The 21,051-nt window shown below is 45.5% G+C and overlaps 1 protein-coding gene across 3 annotated transcripts in view; it reads right to left on the bottom strand.

The window, feature by feature from the left end:
* LOC138665371 (oocyte zinc finger protein XlCOF7.1-like) overlaps nucleotides 1–21,051 on the bottom strand; it is a 117,513-nt gene that overhangs the window by 53,091 nt on the left and 43,371 nt on the right. For all 3 annotated transcript variants that reach the window (XM_069752796.1, XM_069752797.1, XM_069752798.1), the window contains exon 2: nucleotides 649–747. In XM_069752796.1, the coding sequence (XP_069608897.1) occupies nucleotides 649–744 (96 nt within the window). In that variant the 5' untranslated portion in view covers nucleotides 745–747. The remainder of the gene's footprint in view (nucleotides 1–648; nucleotides 748–21,051) is intronic.

Genomic DNA, 21,051 nt, shown 5'->3' with positions numbered 1-21,051 from the left:
CTTCCTTTTTCTCTAGTGTGGATAGGTGATGGAAATAAAGGATGGTATTCAAAGGGTTAAGTTATGTTCCTTTGGTAAGCTGTGCCAGGCACGAGCAGGTTCAATCCGTTTTTTTCTGGTAGTGTTTCCCGCACTTTTTGCGCATTTTGATTGGTTGAAGCAAAAAGTGCGGGAGGGATTTTATGTATAAAAATCAGCTGTTTTAACGGCTCCTTGTCAGTCACCTTAAGAAGATCAAAGATCCCTCCCTCCCTCCCTGAAGTTATGTTTTGTTATCTTTATTCGTCGTGTCGTTTATTTGTGGGAAAGTCGCCCGTTGATTTCGGGTGGATTGGGTTATGTGTGTGGATTTAAGCCAATTTTAATAACATCTCAATGGTTATGATCATTTCTTGGATTAATGAAAATTATATGTAACCCAAAAATAAACGCCACGGCCATTTTATTTCCAACCAAAATTCTTGTGTCAAGTGTTTTTATTGGGGATGTTGTTATGGGGCTTGTGTTACCATGTGTACAAGCTGAAAGTATGCCCAAAATGCCACTTGCTTGTAAATTAATCTATGGGCATGTGACATGTATAGGCCAAATGTATCATCAGTACTGCCTACGAGTCATGTCATGCAGCATAATCCCAAAATTGCTCACCTCTCCAGTTAACAAACAGATGATCTCTAGATTGAGGCTTATTATCTTCTGGGAAATCTGCTCCATCTGTGGTGGCTTGTTCAGTGAAGAGAACATCACCTTGGATATGGAGAGGCTTCAGAATGACAGTCATTCAGCACAACACAGCAACGATTTTACGTGTATGTAGAGTTTAGTGACAGACATAATTATATATATATTAGATGTAGAGAAACCTGCACTCAGTCATTGTATCCGTGCAGTTAAGTGGCCGGGACCTTCTCTAAAATGTATGTAATAAGGAGTTGCATCGACACTGAAAACACAGCCACCCCAAAAGGTCTAAACTGGCCCATGGGCCAAAAATCCCCACAGAGAGGCATTAAAAAAAATCTTACAGCTCCACCACCCATCTATCATGAGTGCATATCGGTTAGCCAACCACTCATCACACATATGTATAACTATTCCACCTGATCCTCTCACATACGTATAGTTCCACCTCCCGCTTGTCTCATGTGTACAGCTCCTAGACCCACTTGATTCACGTGTATATCTCCAACAACCGCACATCATAAAACATTTAGCTCCACCACCCACCCGTTACACATGCATATAGCACCATCACCCGCTTGTCACACATGTATAATTCCACCATTCACCCCTCATACACGTGTATAGCTTCAACACCTGCTTGTCACACGTGTGTATAGCTCCACCAGCCGTACATCAGAACACATATAGCTCCACTACCCGCTTGTCTCATATGTACAGCTTCACCAACAATATATCACAATGCAACACGTATGGCTCTACTGCTGTCTTGTCACACGCGTATAGCTCCACCACCCGCTTGTCACACATGTGTATACCTCCACCACCTGATCATCTCACATGCGTATAGCTCCAACTGTTCTTCAGAACACGTATAGCTCCACCACTTATCCATCACACACATATATAGCTCCACCACTCGCTTGTCACACATGGAAAGCTCCACCACCCACCCCTCACACATGTGCATAGCTCCACCACCCGCTTATCACAAAAGTGTATAGTTCCTCCAACCATTTGTCGCATACACGTATAGCGTTATCATCTACCCCTCACATATGCATATAGCTCCACCGCCCGCTTGTCACGCATGTATAGTTCCACCACCTGCCCCTCATACACGCATATAGCTCCACCGCCCGCTTGTCACACATGTTTAGAGCTTCACCAACCGCACATTACACCGCGTATAGATATGACAACCCAATGACATATAATGTTATTTCTTAAATACATCTAATTTAATGATGCACCAACCACAGGAAATAAAATTGCATTTAAATCATTATGGTTCAGGAATATAATACATGATTTCTCTTCAGTATTATAGATAAGGTGGTTTAGGTAATGTACAATATATGGGAGAATAACTTGGGATATTAAAGCAAACCTGACAGCTGATAAATGCTGCCCTATTAACATGCAACATATATTAGCCCGTGGTTGCACGACTTAAGCCATCTATGTTTAACTCTGAAATGCTGTGGTGTTTTAGAGAAAAACATAGTTTAATAGCCACTGCATTGGAGACTAGGGACAAATGGGTCCCCTGCGACTTTTCACCAGCCGTTGTCCTCAGAGTGTCCTGTCTCTCCCTGCAAACATGAATAAGGAGAGACCCGTCACTCTAGTGGAGAGTGAGGACATTATTAAATGGTGCCGCCAGAACCGGCCCAATGCTAGACAAGCCCGATGAGGAGACACGGCTGAAATGGACAGGAATCAATGGTGATGGAAGATTTATTTATTTTTGTTCAATCTTGCAGCTTGGGAGTCGGGGAAACTTTGATGGCGTCATACTGTATATACTGTAGGTGGCTAAGGGCCATCATACTGTGTATATGGGGCTATGTAGGCATTATATTGCTTATGGGTGACTCTGGGCAATCATACTTACATAGAGGGCCAAGGGGCATTATGTACAGTTAGGTCCATATATATTTGGACAGAGACATCATTTTTCTAATTTTGGTTATAGTCCTTACCACAATAAATTTTAAGCAAAACAATTCAGATGCAGTTGAAGTTCAGACTTTCAGCTTTCATTTGAGGGTATCCACATTAAAATTAGATGAAGGGTTTAGAAGTTTCAGCTCCTTAACATGTGCCAACCTGTTTTTAAAGGGGCCAAAAGTAATTGGACAGATTCAATAATTTTAAATAAAATGTTCATTTTTAGTACTTGGTTGAAAACCCTTTGTTGGCAATAACTGCCTGAAGTCTTGAACTCATGGACATCACCAGACGCTGTGTTTCCTCCTTTTTGATGCTCTGCCAGGCCTTCACTGCGGTGGTTTTCAGTTGCTGCTTGTTTGTGGGCCTTTCTGTCTGAAGTTTAGTCTTTAACAAGTGAAATGCATGCTCAATTGGGTTGAGATCAGGTGATTGACTTGGCCATTCAAGAATATTCCACTTCTTTGCTTTAATAAACTTCTGGGTTGCTTTGGCTTTCAGTTTTGGGTCATTGGTCGTCGTTTCATACTACAAATGGACAATCAGTTTTGCTGCACTTGGCTGGATCTGAGCACACAGTATGTCTCTGAATACCTCAGAATTCATTTGGCTGTTTCTGTCCTGTGTCACATCATCAATAAACACTAGTGACCCAGTGCCACTGGCAGCCATGGATGTCCAAGCCATCACACTGCCTCCGCCGTGTTTTACAGATGATGGGGCATGCTTTGGATCATGAGCTGTACCACGCCTTCACCATACTTTTCTCTTTCCATCATTCTGATAGAGGTTGATCTTGGTTTCATCTGTCCAAAGAATGTTCTTCCAGAACTGTGCTGGCTTTTTTAGATGTTTTTTGGCAATGTCCAGTCTAGCCTTTTTATTCTTGATGCTTATGAGTGGCTTGCACCGTGCAGTGAACCCTCTGTATTTACTTTCATGCAGTCTTCTCTTTATGGTACATTTGGATATTGATACGCCGACCTCCTGGAGAGTGTTGTTCACTTGGTTGGCTGTTGTGAAGGGGTTTCTCTTCACCATGGAGATAATTCTGCGATCATCCACCACTGTTGTCTTCCGTGGGCGCCCAGGTCTTTTTGCATTGATGAGTTCACCAGTGCTTTCTTTCTTTCTCAGGATGTACCAAACTGTAGATTTTGCCACTCCTAATATTGTAGCAATTTCTCTGATGGGTTTTTTCTGTTTTCGCAGCTTAAGGATGGCTTGCTTCACCTGCATGGAGAGCTCCTTTGACCGCATGTTTACTTCACAGCAAAACCTTCCAAATGCAGCACCACACCTCAAATCAACTCCAGGCCTTTTATCTGCTTAATTGAGAATGACATAACAAAGGGATTGGCCACACCTTTCCATGAAATAGCCTTGGAGTCAATTGTCCAATTACTTTTGGTCCCTTTAAAAACAGGGTGGCACGTGTTAAGGAGCTGAAACTCCTAAACTCTTCATCCAATTTTAATGTGGATACCCTCAAATGAAAGCTGAAAGTCTGAACTTCAACTGCATCTGAATTGTTTTGTTTAAAATTCATTGTGGTAATGTCTATAACCAAAATTAGAAAAATGTAGTCTCTGTCCAAATATATATGGACCTAACTGTATAATGTATAACGGGGGAGCTATGTTCACTATCATACCATCATGCTGTGTATAGGGAGCGAAATGAGAGAAACATATTGTGAGGACACAATATACACTGTGTAGGGGGCTATGGGTCATCATAGTGTGTATAGGTGGCATCATACTGCACAATAGGGGTCATTTTACTGTGTATGGGTGGCTGTTGAGATAAGGCAATATAGAGAGAAGGCACAGTATAGAAAGAACACATAAAGAAGGGGTAGTTCTGAAGGTGGTTCTAATGCTGTTTTTATGTACTGATGGTGCTTCTCAAGCTACAGGTGTTTCTCATAAAAATAGAATATCATCAAAAAGTTAATTTACCGTATTTCAGTTCGTCAATACAAAAAGTGAAACTCATATATTACATAGACATTACAAACAGAGTGATCTATTTCAAGTTTTTATTTCTGTTAATGTTGATGATTATGGCTTACAGCTAATGAAAACCCCAAATTCATTATCTCGGTATATTAACCCCTTTACCCCCAAGGGTGGTTTGCACGTCAATGACCAGGCCAATTTTTACAATTCTGACCACTGTCCCTTTATGAGGTTATAACTCCGAAACGCTTCAACGGATCCTGGTGATTCTGACATTGTTTTCTCGTGACATATTGTACTTCATGATAGTGGTAAAATTTCTTTGATAGTACCTGCGTTTATTTGTGAAAAAAACGGAAATTTGGCGAAAATTTTGAAAATTTCGCAATTTTCAAACTTTGAATTTTTATGCAATTAAATCACAGAGATATGTCACACAAAATACTTAATAAGTAACATTTCCCACATGTCTCCTTTACATCAGCATAATTTTGGAACCAATTTTTTTTTTTGTTAGGGAGTTATAAGGGTTAAAAGTTGACCAGCAATTTCTCATTTTTACAACACCATTTTTTTTTAGGGACCACGTCTCATTTGAAGTCATTTTGAGGGGTCTATATGATAGAAAATGCCCAAGTGTGACACCATTCTAAAAACTGCACCCCTCAAGGTGCTCAAAACCACATTCAAGAAGTTTATTAACCCTTCAGGTTCAGGAATTTTTGGAATGTTTAAATAAAAATGAACATTTAACATTTTTACACAAAAAATTTACTTCAGCTCCAATTTGTTTTATTTTACCAAGGGTAACAGGAGAAAATGGACCCCAAAAGTTGTTGTACAATTTGTCCTGAGTACGCTGATACCCCATATGTGGCAGTAAACCACTGTTTGGGTGCATGGGAGAGCTCGGAAGGGAAGGAGCGCCGTTTGACTTTTCAATGCAAAATTGACAGGAATTGAGATGGGACGCCATGTTGCGTTTGGAGAGCCCCTGATGTGCCTAAACATTGAAACCCCCCACAAGTGACACCATTTTGGAAAGTAGACCCCCTAAGGAACTTATCTGGATGTGTGGTGAGCACTTTGACCCACCAAGTGCTTCACAGAAGTTTATAATGCAGAACCGTAAAAATAAAAAATCATATTTTTTCACAAAAATTATATTTTTGCCCCCAATTTTTTATTTTTCCAAGGGTAAGAGAAGAAATTGGACCTCAAAAGTTGTTGTCCAATTTGTCCTGAGTACGCTGATACCCCATATGTGGCAGTAAACCACTGTTTGGGCGCATGGGAGAGCTCGGAAGGGAAGGAGCGCCGTTTGACTTTTCAATGCAAAATTGACAGAAATTGAGATGGGACGCCATGTTGCGTTTGGAGAGCCACTGATGTGCCTAAACATTGAAACCCCCCACAAGTGACACCATTTTGGAAAGTAGACCCCCTAAGGAACTTATCTAGAGGTGTGGTGAGCACTTTGACCCACCAAGTGCTTCACAGAAGTTTATAATGCAGAACCGTAAAAATAAAAAATCATATTTTTTCACAAAAATTATATTTTTGCCCCCAATTTTTTATTTTTCCAAGGGTAAGAGAAGAAATTGGACCTCAAAAGTTGTTGTCCAATTTGTCCTGAGTACGCTGATACCCCATATGTGGCAGTAAACCACTGTTTGGGCGCATGGGAGAGCTCGGAAGGGAAGGAGCGCCGTTTGACTTTTCAATGCAAAATTGACAGGAATTGAGATGGGACGCCATGTTGCGTTTGGAGAGCCACTGATGTGCCTAAACATTGAAACCCCCCACAAGTGACACCATTTTGGAAAGTAGACCCCCTAAGGAACTTATCTAGAGGTGTGGTGAGCACTTTGACCCACCAAGGGCTTCACAGAAGTTTATAATGCAGAGCCATAAAAATAAAACAAAATTTTTTTCCCACAAAAATTATTTTTTAGCCCCCAGTTTTGTATTTTCCCTAGGGTAACAGGAGAAATTGGACCCCAAAAGTTGTTGTCCAATTTGTCCTGAGTACGCTGATACCCCATATGTGGGGGGGAACCACCGTTTGGGCGCATGGGAGGGCTCGGAAGGGAAGGAGCGCCATTTGGAATGCAGACTTAGATGGAATGGTCTGCAGGCGTCACATTGCGTTTGCAGAGCCCCTAATGTACCTAAACAGTAGAAACCCCCCACAAGTGACACCATTTTGGAAAGTAGACCCCCTAAGGAACTTATCTAGAGGTGTGGTGAGCACTTTGACCCACCAAGGGCTTCACAGAAGTTTATAATGCAGAGCCATAAAAATAAAACAAAATTTTTTTCCCACAAAAATTATTTTTTAGCCCCCAGTTTTGTATTTTCCCTAGGGTAACAGGAGAAATTGGACCCCAAAAGTTGTTGTCCAATTTGTCCTGAGTACGCTGATACCCCATATGTGGGGGGGAACCACCGTTTGGGCGCATGGGAGGGCTCGGAAGGGAAGGAGCGCCATTTGGAATGCAGACTTAGATGGAATGGTCTGCAGGCGTCACATTGCGTTTGCAGAGCCCCTAATGTACCTAAACAGTAGAAACCCCCCACAAGTGACACCATTTTGGAAAGTAGACCCCCTAAGGAACTCATCTTGATGTGTTGTGAGAGCTTTGAACCCCCAAGTATTTCACTACAGTTTATAACGCAGAGCCGTGCAAATAAAAAATATTTTTTTTTCCACAAAAATTATATTTTAGCCCCCAGTTTTGTATTTTTCCAAGGTTAGCAGGAGAAATTGGACCCTAAATGTTGTTGTCCAATTTGTCCTGAGTACGCTGATACCCGATATGTGGGGGGGAACCACCGTTTGGGCGCATGGGAGGGCTCGGAAGGGAAGGAGCATCATTTGGAATGCAGACTTAGATGGATTGGTCTGCAGGCGTCACATTGCGTTTGCAGAGCCCCTAATGTACCTAAACAGTAGAAACCCCCCACAAGTGACCCCATATTGGAAACTAGACCCCTCAATGAACTTATCTAGATGTGTTGTGAGAACTTTGAACCCCCAAGTGTTTCACTACAGTTTATAATGCAGAGCCGTGAAAATAAAAAATCTTTTTGTTTTCCCACAAAAATTATTTTTTAGCCCCCAGTTTTGTATTTTCCCAAAGGTAACAGGAGAAATTGGTCCACAAAAGTTGTTGTCCAATTTGTCCTGAGTACGCTGATACCCCATATGTGAGGGTAAACCCCTGTTTGGGCACACAGGAGAGCTCGGAAGGGAAGGAGCACTGTTTTACTTTTTCAACGCAGAATTGGCTGGAATTGAGATCGGACGCCATGTCGTGTTTGGAGAGCCCCTGATGTGCCGAAACAGTGGAAACCCCCAAATTATAACTGAAACCCTAATCTAAACACACCCCTAACCCTAATTCCAACGGTAACCCTAACCACACCTCTAACCCTGACACACCCCTAACCCTAATCCCAACCCTATTCCCAACTGTAAATGTAATCTAAACCCTAACCCTAACTTTAGCCCCAACCCTAACTGTAGCCCCAACCCTAACCCTAGCCCTAACCCTAACCCTAGCCCTAACCCTAGCCCTAACCCTAGCCCTAACCCTAGCCCTAACCCTAGCCCTAACCCTAACCCTAACCCTAGCCCTAACCCTAGCCCTAACCCTAGCCCTAACCCTAGCCCTAGCCCTAACCCTAGCCCTAACCCTAGCCCTAACCCTAGCCCTAGCCCTAACCCTAGCCCTAACCCTAGCCCTAGCCCTAAATCTAGCCCTAACCCTAGCCCTAATGGGAAAATGGAAATAAATACATTTTTTTTTATTTTTCCCTAACTAAGGGGGTGATGAAGGGGGGTTTGATTTACTTTTATAGCGAGTTTTTTAGCGGATTTTTATGATTGGCAGCCGTCACACACTGAAAGACCCTTTTTATTGCAAAAAATATTTTTTGCAATACCACATTTTGAGAGCTATAATTTTTCCATATTTTGGTCCACAGAGTCATGTGAGGTCTTGTTTTTTGCGGGACGAGTTGATGTTTTTATTGAAAACATTTTCGGGCACGTGACATTTTTTGATCGCTTTTTATTCCGATTTTTGTGAGGAAGAATGACCAAAAACCAGCTATTCATGAATTTCTATTGGGGGAGGCGTTTATACCGTTCCGCGTTTGGTAAAATTAATAAATCAGTTTTATTCTTCGGGTCAGTACGATTACAGCGACACCTCATTTATATCATTTTTTTATGTTTTGGCGCTTTTATACGATAAAAACTATTTTACAGAAAAAATAATTATTTTTGCATCGCTTTATTCTCAGGACTATAACTGTTTTATTTTTTTGCTGATGATGCTGTATGGCGGCTCGTTTTTTGCGGGACAATATGACGCTTTCAGCGGTACCATGGTTATTTATATCTGTCCTTTTGATCGCGTGTTATTCCACTTTTTGTTCGGCGGTATGATAATAAAGCGTTGTTTTCTGCCTCGTTTTTTTTTTTTTTTTCTTACGGTGTTTACTGAAGGGGTTAACTAGTGGGACAGTTTTATAGGTCGGGTCGTTACGGACGCGGCGATACTAAATATGTGTACTTTTATTGGGTTTTTTTTTTATTTAGATGAAGAAATGTATTTATGGGAATAATATATATATTTTTTTTCATTATTTTGGAATATTTTTTTTTATTTTTGCTACACATTTGGAAATTTTTTTTTAAACTTTTTTACTTTGTCCCAGGGGGGGACATCACAGATCAGTGATCTGACAGTGTGCACAGCACTCTGTCAGATCACTGATCTGACATGCAGCGCTGCAGCCTTCACAGTGCCTGCTCTAAGCAGGCTCTGTGAAGCCACCTCCCTCCCTGCAGGACCCGGATCCGTGGCCATTTTGGATCCGGGGCTGGAGGGAGCAGGGAGGGAGGTGAGACCCTCGCAGCAACGCGATCACATCGCGTTGCTCCGGGGGTCTCAGGGAAGCCCGCAGGGAGCCCCCTCCCTGCGCGGTGCTTCCCTGCACCGCCGGCACATCGCGATCATCTTTGATCGCGGTGTGCCAGGGGTTAATGTGCCGGGGGCGGCCCCCATGAGCGCGGCCGATCGGCTATGACGTACTATCCCGTCCAGGGTCAGATAAGCCCAGGGCACCTCGACGGGATAGTACGTCTAAGGTCACAGAGGGGTTAAACCTAAAAAGGGGCATGCAATAGACAAGCTCTTCCATAAAAAGCTATTAGAAAACCAAAGAGAAATGGACACCCGAGCTATGTAAAATTCTCAATAATTTTTATTACAAAATCATATAACAAAATAAATAACAAATGCAATAGGGACGAAGACAAATTAAAAAATAAAAATTATTGAGAATTTTACATAGCTCGGGTGTCCATTTCTCTTTGGATTTCTCATCTCGGTTGTCATGATCCATTCCAGGGTTTAATCCTGTCTGCCCTTTTTCCAGGCAGATCATGTCAAGGGTTAACTTTGCTCTGTCTCATTCTGGGTTCCGGTTTGCTATTTAGCTCTGATGCATCCTGCTGGCAGTGTCAGCTATAGTTCTGCCTTTGGCATGTCAACCTGACTCTGGTAGCTCTTGATCTGTTCTGCTGTGATCCCTGACTTGCCCTGTGTCTGTTGACTCCCTCTGTCTGCCCTTTTCCCAGTGTTTCCCTTGGCTTGTCTGACCACTCTCGCCACTTGGTGGCGTCTGTGCTGCTGCTCTGTGTGTGCAGTCTCACTTCCCTCTTCAGCTCCCCCTGGTGGAGGTTGCGCTACACTGCACTCACAGAGCAGCAGCACAGATGCCACCAAGTGGCGAGAGAGTGGTCAGACAAGCCGAGTCTAAAAACCATTTGAAGCAGAAATACCAATAGTAGCAGCAGTATATGTGGTCAGGAACAAGCCAGCGGGTTCAGCAACGGTCAGAAGCTGATAAGACAAAGACAGAAGGCAGAAGCGAGTCCGAATACGAGCCAAGTCAAAAACCAGAGAATCAAACAAAAAAACAGGGAAACACTGGGAAAAGGGCAGATAGAGGGAGTCAAAAGACACGGGGTGGCATTTAACTAGTTAATAGGCATGGCTGATTGTGATTCCACCCGCGCCTACTGCAGGCACATGTCGTCGCTTTGAGGTGGGCTCCGGCGGTGAGCGGGGTTTCTGACGTCGGACGTACTATTCCATCCGACATCAGAAAGGGGTTAAAATCTGAAATGTTGGCCTACTGAAATGTATGTTCAGTAATTGCACTCAATACTTGGTCGGGGCTCCTTTTGCATCAACTACTGTTTTAATGCGGCGTGGCAATGAGGCGATCAGCCTGTGGTACTGCTGAGGTGTTATGGAAGCCTAGGTTGCTTTGATAGCAGCCTTCTTCTCGTCTGCATTGTTGGGTCTGGTGTCTCTCATCTTCCTCTTGACAATACCCTATAGATTCTCTATGGGTTGTGTTGTGAATTCTGCTTTTGGGCTCCCTCCGGTGGCTGTAGAGGGTAATGCAGTTGTGCCTGGACTGCAGGATTGGACAGGTGTATCTGCTAATTGCAAAGCTGACTGGGGTATATAGCTTTGCAGGACTCTTTAGTCCCTGCCAGTTGTCCATTGTTCCTTTGGAAGTGTTGGTCCTGCCTGGCCTCTCCTGCTTGCTGCCAATTCAGCAAAGTAAAGTGTTTGCTTCATTTTGTTTTAGACACACTGCTGTGTGTTTATTTTCTGTGCTCTCTTGTTTCTATTTTGTTCCTGCTAGACTGTGCCTGATGTTTTTCTCAGTCTAGTTGGATTCGCTGGAGTCGCAGATATACTCTCCACATCTTTAGTTAGGTGGTGGAGTTTTTGTATTTTTCTGCTGTGGATATTTTGTAGTGTTTTATGCTGACCGCATAGTATCCTGTACTATCCTTTCCTATCTAGGTAGAAGTGGCCTCCTTTGCTTATCCCTGTTTTCAGTCTGCGTGTGTCTTTTCCTCTCCTACTCACAGTCATTATTTGTGGGGGGCTGTCTATCCTTTGGGGGTCTACTCTGAGGCAAGAGAGTTTTCCTATTTCCATCTTTAGGGATATTTAGTTCTCCGGCTGCGTCGAGGTGTCTAGGTCTGGTTAGGCACACCCCACGGCTACTTCTAGTTGTGGTGATAGGATCAGGGTTTGCGGTCAGTATAGTTACCACTGCTCCAGCGAAGGTCATTTCATGCTGCTCCAAGGCCACCTGATCATAACAGTACAACTGGCCAACAATGAGTTAAATGCATCTCAGAAGAAGGGAGGAAAGGTATTGAGCCATTTTTTTTTCTTCAGTTTGATCTGTATTCTCCTCCCTCTTAATGTCTGGGTGGCTGAGGAACCTAGTACTAACATGAATGTTCAGGAGTTAGCTTCTCGTGTGGATCAGCTTGCTGCTAGGGTACAGGGTATTTCGGATTATATTGTTCAGACTCCTGCATTAGAACCTAAGATTCCCACTCCTGATTTATTTTTTGGTGACAGATCCAAATTTTTGAGTTTCAAAAATAACTGTAAACTGTTTTTTGCATTGAGACCCCGGTCCTCTGGTGATCCCAGTCAGCAGGTTAAAATCATCATATCCCTGCTGCGTGGTGACCCACGGGATTGGGCATTTTCCCTGGAATCTGGCAATCCTGCTTTGCTTAATGTTGATTCTTTCTTTCAATCATTGGGGTTATTTTATGATGAGCCTAATTCTGTGGATCAAGCTGAGAAAACCTTGTTGGCCCTATCTCAGGGGCAAGAGGCGGCTGAATTGTATTGTCAGAAATTCAGAAAATGGTCTGTGCTGAGTAAATGGAATGATGATGCTTTGGCGGCAATTTTCAGAAAGGGTCTTTCTGAATCCGTTAAGGATGTTATGGTGGAGTTTCCCACACCCTCCAATCTGAGTGATTCTAGGTCTTTGGCCATTCAGATTGACCGGCGCTTGCGGGAACGCAGAACTGTGCGCGCTATGGCGTTATCCTCAGAGCAAATTCCTGAGCCTATGCTGTGTGATAGGATTCTGTCTAAAACGGAACGACAAAGTTTCAGACGTCTCAACAGGTTGTGTTTTTATTGTGGCGACGCTTCTCATGTCATTTCTGTCTGCCCTAAGCGGACAAAAAGGATCGCCAGTTAATTTACCATCAGTACTGTACAACCTAAATTTCTGTTATCTGTGTCCTTGATCTGGTCATTGTCGTCATTTTCTGTCATGGCGTTTGTGGATTCAGGTGCCGCCTTGAATTTGATGGACTTTGACTTTGCTAGGCGTTGTGGTTTTCCCTTGCAGCCTTTGCAGAATCCTATTCCTTTAAGGGGAATTGATGATACACCTTTGGCTAAAGACAAGCCTCAGTTTTGGATACAGGTGACCATGCGCATGGCGCCAGCCCACCAGGAAGATTGTCGATTTCTGGTATTGCATAATTTGCATGATGCTGTCGTGCTGGGTTTCCCGTGGTTGCAGGTCCATAATCCTGTTTTGGATTGGAAGTCCATGTCTGTAACTAGTTGGGGTTGTCAGGGGGTTCATAATGATGTTCCTCTGATGTCAATCGCCCCTTCTCCCTCTTCTGAAATTCCGGAGTTTTTGTCTGATTTTCAGGATGTATTCGATGAGCCTAAGTCCAGTTTCCTTCCACCGCACAGGGACTGCGATTGTGCTATTGATTTGATTCCAGGCTGTAAGTTTCCTAAGGGTTGACTTTTCAACCTTTCTGTACCTGAACATACCGCCATGCGGAGTTATATTAAGGAGTCTTTGGAGAAGGGGCATATCTTCTTCACCGTTGGGAGCAGGGTTCTTTTTTGTTGCTAAAAAAGATGGTTCTTTGAGACCCTGTATTGATTATCGCCTCTTAAATAAGATCACGGTCAAGTTTCAATACCCCTTGCCTTTGCTTTCTGATTTGTTTGCTAGGATTAAGGGAGCTAGTTGGTTTACTAAGATTAACCTTCGGGGGGCTTATAATCTTGTTCGTATAAAGCAGGGTGATGAATGGAAAACTGCGTTTAACACGCCCGAAGGCCATTTTGAATACCTTGTGATGCCATTCGGACTCTCTAATGCTCCATCTGTTTTTCAGTCCTTCATGCATGATATCTTCCGGAGTTATCTTGATAAATTCTTGATCATTTATTTGGACGATATTTTGATTTTTTCAGATGATTGGGAGTCTCATGTGCAGCAGGTCAGGATGGTATTTCAGATCCTTCATGACAATGCCTTGTTTGTGAAAGGGTCTAAGTGTCTTTTTGAGGTGCAGAAGGTTTCCTTTTTGGGCTTTATTTTTTCTCCCTCATCTATTGAGATGGATCCGGTTAAGGTTCAGGCCATTCATGATTGGATTCAGCCCACATCCGTGAAGAGCCTTCAGAAATTTTTGGGTTTCGCTAATTTTTATCGCCGTTTCATTGCTAATTTTTCCAGCGTGGTTAAACCCTTGACTGATTTGACTAAGAAGGGCGCTGATGTGGCGAATTGGCCCTCTGCGTCTGTCTCTGCCTTTCAAGAACTTAAACGTCGTTTTTCTTTTGCTCCAGTGTTGCGCCAGCCGGATGTTTCTCTTCCGTTTCAGGTTAAGGTTGACGCTTCTGAGATTGGGGTAGGGGCCGTTTTGTCTCAGAGGGATCCTGTTGGTTCCTTGATGAAACCATGTGCCTTCTTTTCCCATAAATTTTTGCCTGCGGAACGCAATTATGATGTCGGAAATCGGGAGTTGTTGGCTATGAAGTGGGCGTTTGAGGAGTGGTGACATTGGCTTGAGGGAGCTAAGCACTGTATTGTGGTCTTGACCGACCATAAGAATTTGATTTACCTCGAGTCTGCCAAACGGTTGAATCCTAGACAGGCTCGATGGTCCTTGTTTTTTTCTCGTTTTGATTTTGTGGTCTCGTACCTTCCTGGTTCTAAGAATGTTAAGGCTGATGCCCTCTCTAGGAGTTTTTTGCCTGATTCTCCTGAGGTTTTGGAACCAGTCGGTATTTTGAAGGAAGGGGTGGTCCTTTCTGCCATTTCTCCTGATTTACGACGGGTTCTTCAGAAATTTCAGGCTGACAAACCTGACCGTTGTCCTGTGGGGAAACTGTTTGTTCCTGACAGATGGACTAGTAGAGTGATTTCTGAGGTTCATTGTTCTGTGTTGGCTGGTCATCCTGGTATTTTTGGTACCAGAGACATGGTTGGTAGGTCCTTTTGGTGGCCTTCTTTGTCGCGTGATGTGCAGTCTTTTGTGCAGTCCTGTGGGACTTGTGCGCGGGCCAAGCCTTGTTGCTCCCGTGCTAGTGGGTTGCTTTTGCCATTGCCAGTCCCTGAGAGGCCCTGGACACATATTTCTATGGATTTTATTTCCAATCTTCCTGTTTCCCAAAGGATGTCGGTTATCTGGGTTGTCTGTGACCGATTTTCTAAGATGGTTCATTTGGTGCCTTTGCCTAAATTGCCTTCTTCTTCTGATTTGGTTCCGTTGTTTTTTCAGCATGTGGTACGTTTGCATGGTATTCCGGAGAATATTGTGTCCGACAGAGGTTCCCAGTTTGTTTCTAGGTTTTGGCGGGCCTTTTGTGCCAAGCTGGGCATTGATTTGTCTTTTTCTTCTGCATTTCATCCTCAGACAAATGGCCAGACTGAGCGAACTAACCAAACCTTGGAGACCTATTTGAGATGCTTTGTGTCTGCTGATCAGGATGATTGGGTGGCTTTTTTGCCATTGGCCGAGTTTGCCCTTAATAATCGGGCTAGTTCGGCTACTTTGGTTTCGCCTTTTTTTTGTAATTTTGGTTTTCATCATCGTTTTTCTTCTGGGCAGGTTGAGCCTTCTGACCTTCCTTGTGTGGATTCTGTGGTCGACAGGTTGCAGCAGATTTAGGCTCATTGGAATGAGTTGGAATATGTTGTTGAGAAGATTTTGGATTCTCGTTTTTCGAGGCGGAAGCTTCAGTACCTTGTCAAATGGAAGGGTTACGGCCAGGAGGATAATTCTTGGGTTTCTGCCTCTGATGTCCATGCCGCTGATTTGGTTCGTACCTTTCATCGGGCTCATCCTGATCGGCCTGGGGGTTCTGGTGAGGGTTCGGTGACCCCTCCTCAAGGGGGGGGGGTACTGTTGTGAATTCTGCTTTTGGGCTCCCTCCGGTGGTTGTAGAGGGTAATGCAGTTGTGCCTGGACTGCAGGATTGGGCAGGTGTATCTGCTAATTGCAAAGCTGACTGGGGTATATAGCTTTGCAGGACTCTTTAGTCCCTGCCAGTTGTCCATTGTTCCTTTGGAAGTGTTGGTCCTGCCTGGCCTCTCCTGCTTGCTGCCAATTCAGCAAAGTAAAGTGTTTGCTTCATTTTGTTTTAGACACACTGCTGTGTTTATTTTCTGTGCTATCTTGTTTCTATTTTGTTCCTGCTAGACTGTGCCTGATGTTTTTCTCAGTCTAGTTGGATTTGCTGGAGTCGCAGATATACTCTCCACATCTTTAGTTAGGTGGTGGAGTTTTTGTATTTTTCTGCTGTGGATATTTTGTAGTGTTTTATGCTGACCGCATAGTATCCTGTACTATCCTTTCCTATCTAGGTAGAAGTGGCCTCTGTTACGCCGGAGGTATAGGGAAACAAGGAGTGGACCCACTGGACCGTGGAACCGAAGCTACCCCGAACGAGCACTCCAGAGAAACCAACCCCTATACAGGGACTGTTAGGAGGCAAGCGCGAGGACCTCAAGAACCACGGAGGCCAGGACCAGGGATCGGCTCAATGAAAGCGACAAAAGGGAAAGTTGAGGACCAGAAGGAACCGAAGACCAGAGGGAAAACACGGAAGCTGGAACTGAGGAGAGACACAGAGACGGAGGGGAAGAACGGTACAGGAACTGAGGGGTAACACTGGGACGGAGGTACACGGGAGCAGGTACGGAGGAGGAACACTGGTACAGGCACAGAGGGGAGACACTGGAACGGAGGTACACAGAAGCTGGTACGGAGGAGGAACACTGGTACAGGCACAGAGGGGAGACACTGGAACGGAGGTACACGGGAGCTGAGGAAAGACAAGAGAGGAACCAGGGTTAATGCGCGATAAACCAGAGGATCAAAGGCAAATATGCGACCTAACTACAGCGAAGAAACTCAATAATCAGGCACCTCCAAGCAGGAAGGAGGACCTGAAGTACCTGACGCTGAACTCCGATTGGAAGGAAGGACTTCCGGGTCAGGTCACGCAGGAAGAGAAGAGGAAGGAGATGCGCGTGCAGTCAGACCTGGCAGAGCCCGCGCAAGCCACTGGCGCGCGCACCCAGACGGAGGGAGGACGCACGCCGGGACGCCAGGACCGACCCCCGGAGAGAAGAGGACGCCAAGCGCGACGCCCGGGCCGAGCCCCGGGAAGAAGAGGACGCAGCGAGGAGAGCGAGCGAGCCGGCGGCAGGAGGCGGAGCCACAGAAGCCGAGGTAACAGTACCCCCTCTCTTACATCCCCCCCCCCTCTGTTTTTAGACAAAAACCTCTTGAGAATGCGAGAAGCGTTAATGTTCTCCCTAGGTTCCCAAGACCTCTCCTCAGGACCGAAACCCTTCCAATCAACCAAAAAGAATGTCTTGCCCCTGACTCTTTTGGACGCTAGAATGTCCTCCACTTCAAAAACATCATCTGCAGAAACAGGAGGAGGAGAAGAACAGGGAGTAGAATGAAACCGATTAAGAATAACAGGCTTTAGGAGAGAAACGTGGAAAACATTAGGAATTCGGAGAGAGACAGGCAACCTGAGCTTGTAGGCGACATTGTTGATGCGCCGGAGGACTTCAAAAGGGCCAATATAACGAGGTCCAAGTTTGTAAGAAGGGATCTTCAATCTAATGTATCTTGAAGACAGCCATACCTTCTCGCCCGGAAGAAAAGACGGAGCATCCAAGCGCCTCTTGTCAGCATGTCTCTTCATGCGTTCGCCCGTTCTCACCAAGGCTTCTTTAGTCTCCAGCCAGATCTTGGAGAAGTCCGCAGTCTCAGCGTCGGCTGCAGGAACACCGGTGGTGACAGAGATGGGCAAAGGAACCCTGGGATGCATACCATAGTCCACAAAAAACGGAGACTTGCCAGAGGATTCGCTAGGATGGTTATTATAGGCGAACTCAGCCCAAGGCAGAAGACTTGACCAATTATCATGATGAGCATTAGAAAAATGGCGAAGATAGGATGCCAAGACCTGATTGACACGTTCCACTTGGCCGTTGGTTTGAGGGTGATAAGCGGAGGAAAAATCCAACTTGACCTCCAGAAGTTCACACAGAGTCCTCCAGAACCGTGAGGTAAACTGCACACCTCGATCCGACACCATGTGAGAAGGAAATCCATGAAGACGGAAAACGTGTCGGACAAAGACCTTAGCCAATTCTTGAGCAGAAGGAAGTTGCTGCAACGGAACAAAGTGTGCCATCTTGGAGAAGCGGTCAACCACTACCAGGATGGTAGTGAAACCGGGAGAATTAGGCAAATTCGTGATGAAATCCAAGGCGATGTGTTGCCAGGGAGCAGAAGGAACAGGTAAAGGAAGCAGAAGTCCAGAAGGCAATCGTCTGGGTACCTTGACCTTGGCGCAGGAAGGACAGGAAGCCGAGAAGTCAGCCACATCTTGACGGAGAGTGGGCCACCAGTAAAACCGAGAGAGAAGTTCAAGAGTCTTCTTAACCCCGACATGGCCTGAGATTTTGGAGGAATGACCCCAGCGCAACACTTGAGTCCTTTTGGATTCTGGAACAAAGGTCTTGCCAGGCGGTGGAGAAATCAACCTCACGGGAGCCACGGGGATGACCTTGACCGGCTCAATGACGTGAGAGAGATCCTCTTCAAAATCCTGGGGTTGAAGGGATCGGGATAAGGCGTCTGCTTTAAAGTTCTTCGGACCAGGACGAAAATGTAACTCGAAATCAAAGTGAGCGAAGAATAGAGACCACCTGGCCTGTCGAGGATTCAGCCTCCGGGCTGACTGGATGTAGGCCAGATTCTTATGGTCAGTAAAAATAGTAAACGGATATACCGCTTCCTCCAACAAATGACGCCACTCCTCTAGGGCCATCTTGATGGCTAGCAGCTCTCTATCCCCAATTGAATAGTTGCACTCTGCAGAAGAGAAGGCCTTAGAAAAGAACCCGCAGGGAACCAAGCGGCCAGAGGAAGATCCTTGAGATAACACAGCGCCAGCTCCGGTGGAAGAAGCGTCCACCTCCAGGACGAACGGCTTGTTAGCCACAGGCCGATGCAGTACAGGTGCGGAAGAAAAAGCCCGTTTAAGACTTAAAAAAGCCTCTTCAGCCTCAGGAGACCACACGATAGACCTGGATCCCTTCCGAGTGAGGTTGGAAATAGGCTTGATGATGGACGAAAAGTGTGAGATAAACTGTCGGTAGTAATTAGCAAAACCGAGGAAGCGTTGGATAGCTTTCACCCCGACCGGACGTGGCCACTGAAGGATAGCAGACAACTTCTCAGGGTCCATCTCCAGCCCATTCTCAGAGACAATATATCCCAAAAAGGGCAAAGAAGATCGCTCGAAGAGACATTTCTCCATCTTAGCATAGAGGCGATTCTCCCGGAGACGTTGCAGAACAAGGCGGACGCTCCTTCTATGGGAAGACAAATCCGGAGAGAAAATGAGGATATCGTCCAGGTATACCACAACGCAGGAGTAGAGCAAATCCCGAAAGATGTCGTTGACGAATTCCTGAAAAACCGCGGGAGCATTACACAGTCCAAAAGGCATGACGAGATATTCATAATGACCGTCCCGGGTGTTAAAGGCCGTCTTCCACTCATCTCCCGAGCGAATTCGCACAAGGTTTTAGGCTCAACGAAGATCCAACTTCGAGAAAATCCGCGCTCCTCTCAAACGATCAAAGAGCTCCGGGATTAAAGGCAACGGGTACTTATTTTTTATAGTGATGTTGTTCAACCCCCGGTAATCGATGCAAGGACGTAAAGAACCGTCTTTCTTCTTAACAAAGAAAAAACCGGCCCCAGCAGGCGAGGAAGATTTTCTTATAAAACCCTTAGCGAGGTTCTCCTGGATGTATTCAGACATGGCAGATGTCTCAGCAGGAGACAAGGGATAGATCCGACCTCTAGGTGGCGTGGTCCCAGGACGTAATTCGACAGGGCAGTCGTAAGGCCGATGCGGAGGAAGAGTCTCAGCTTCTTTCTTGTCGAAAACGTCAGCGAAAGGCCAATAGGCAGAAGGCAAGCCTTCAGGACCCGAAGAGGGTTGAGAAACCGTAACCGGGCGAACTGAAGCTAAGCACCTCTCTTGGCATGGATGTCCCCAACGAAGGATCTCCCCAGAACGCCAATCCAGGACTGGTTCGTGAGTCCGGAGCCAAGGAAGGCCGAGGAGAAGAGGATGAGATAAGTTGGGTAAAACATAAAGAGCAATCCTCTCCTGGTGCATAGCACCTACTTGAAGAGTTACCTCCTCGGTAACCATAGAGACGGACTCTTGTAGAAGCTTGCCATCCAAGGAAGCGATCATACGTGGAGAACTCAGGGTGACCACAGGAATCCGGTATTTCTTCACCTCCTTAAGCCGTATAAAGTTACCTGCCGCTCCCGAATCCAAATAAGCAAGTTCTGAGCCACGTCTCGACCCCTGAATTATAAGGACAGAAAGAGTAAGAGGTGGAGAGGGTTCTGACACGCTTAGGGAGGCCTCTCTTACCTGTCCTAAGCGGAGGCGTTTCCCGGCCTCTCTGGACATGAGCGTAGAAAATGAGACGAACCACCACAATACAAGCAGAGGCCTTGTGCCAGCCTCTCTCTTCTGCGCTGATCCGCCATCTTGACCCGATCTACCTGCATAGGTTCGGGGGCTGCAGAAGCGGAAGCAGAAGACCGAAGAGTAGGAGTATACTGTCCAGAAGAAGAAGAAGGGCGCATAGGCCTCCTCTCCCTAGCAGTCTCTCTAGAACGCTCCTGGAAGCGCAAGTCGATGCGTGTAGCGAGAGAAATGAGCTCCTCCAAGGTAGTGGGAGTATCCCTACCTGCAAGCTCATCTTTAATCTTTCCAGACAACCCCCGCCAAAATGCTCCTACCAACGCCTCGTTATTCCACCCAAGTTCCGATGACAGGGTACGAAAGCGTATGGCATATTGCCCCACAGAGAGGGAGCCCTGATGGAGGTTAAAGAGAGCCTCAGTTGTGGAAGCGAGCCTTCCGGGCTCATCAAACACCCTCCTGAAAGTGTCCAAAAAGGTGGCAACACTGGTCACTATAGGGTCGTCCCGCTCCCAGAGAGGATTCACCCAGGAAAGAGCCTCACCCTCTAAATGGGACACAATAAAAGCGACCTTAGCCCGATCGGTAGGATACTGCTGAGGTAGCAACTCAAAGTGTAAACGACACTGATTGAGGAAACCCCGACACAGTTTAGGGTCACCGCTATAGCGAGGCGGCTTACCCAAACGAGGAGGAGGCGCAGGTGAATTATCTGGAGACCGGGAGGAAGATGT

Source organism: Ranitomeya imitator, chromosome 2 (genome assembly GCF_032444005.1).
Source record: "Ranitomeya imitator isolate aRanImi1 chromosome 2, aRanImi1.pri, whole genome shotgun sequence".
Classification (NCBI taxonomy): Eukaryota; Metazoa; Chordata; class Amphibia; order Anura; family Dendrobatidae; genus Ranitomeya; species Ranitomeya imitator.
This window is presented reverse-complemented; position numbering and strand designations above follow the sequence as displayed.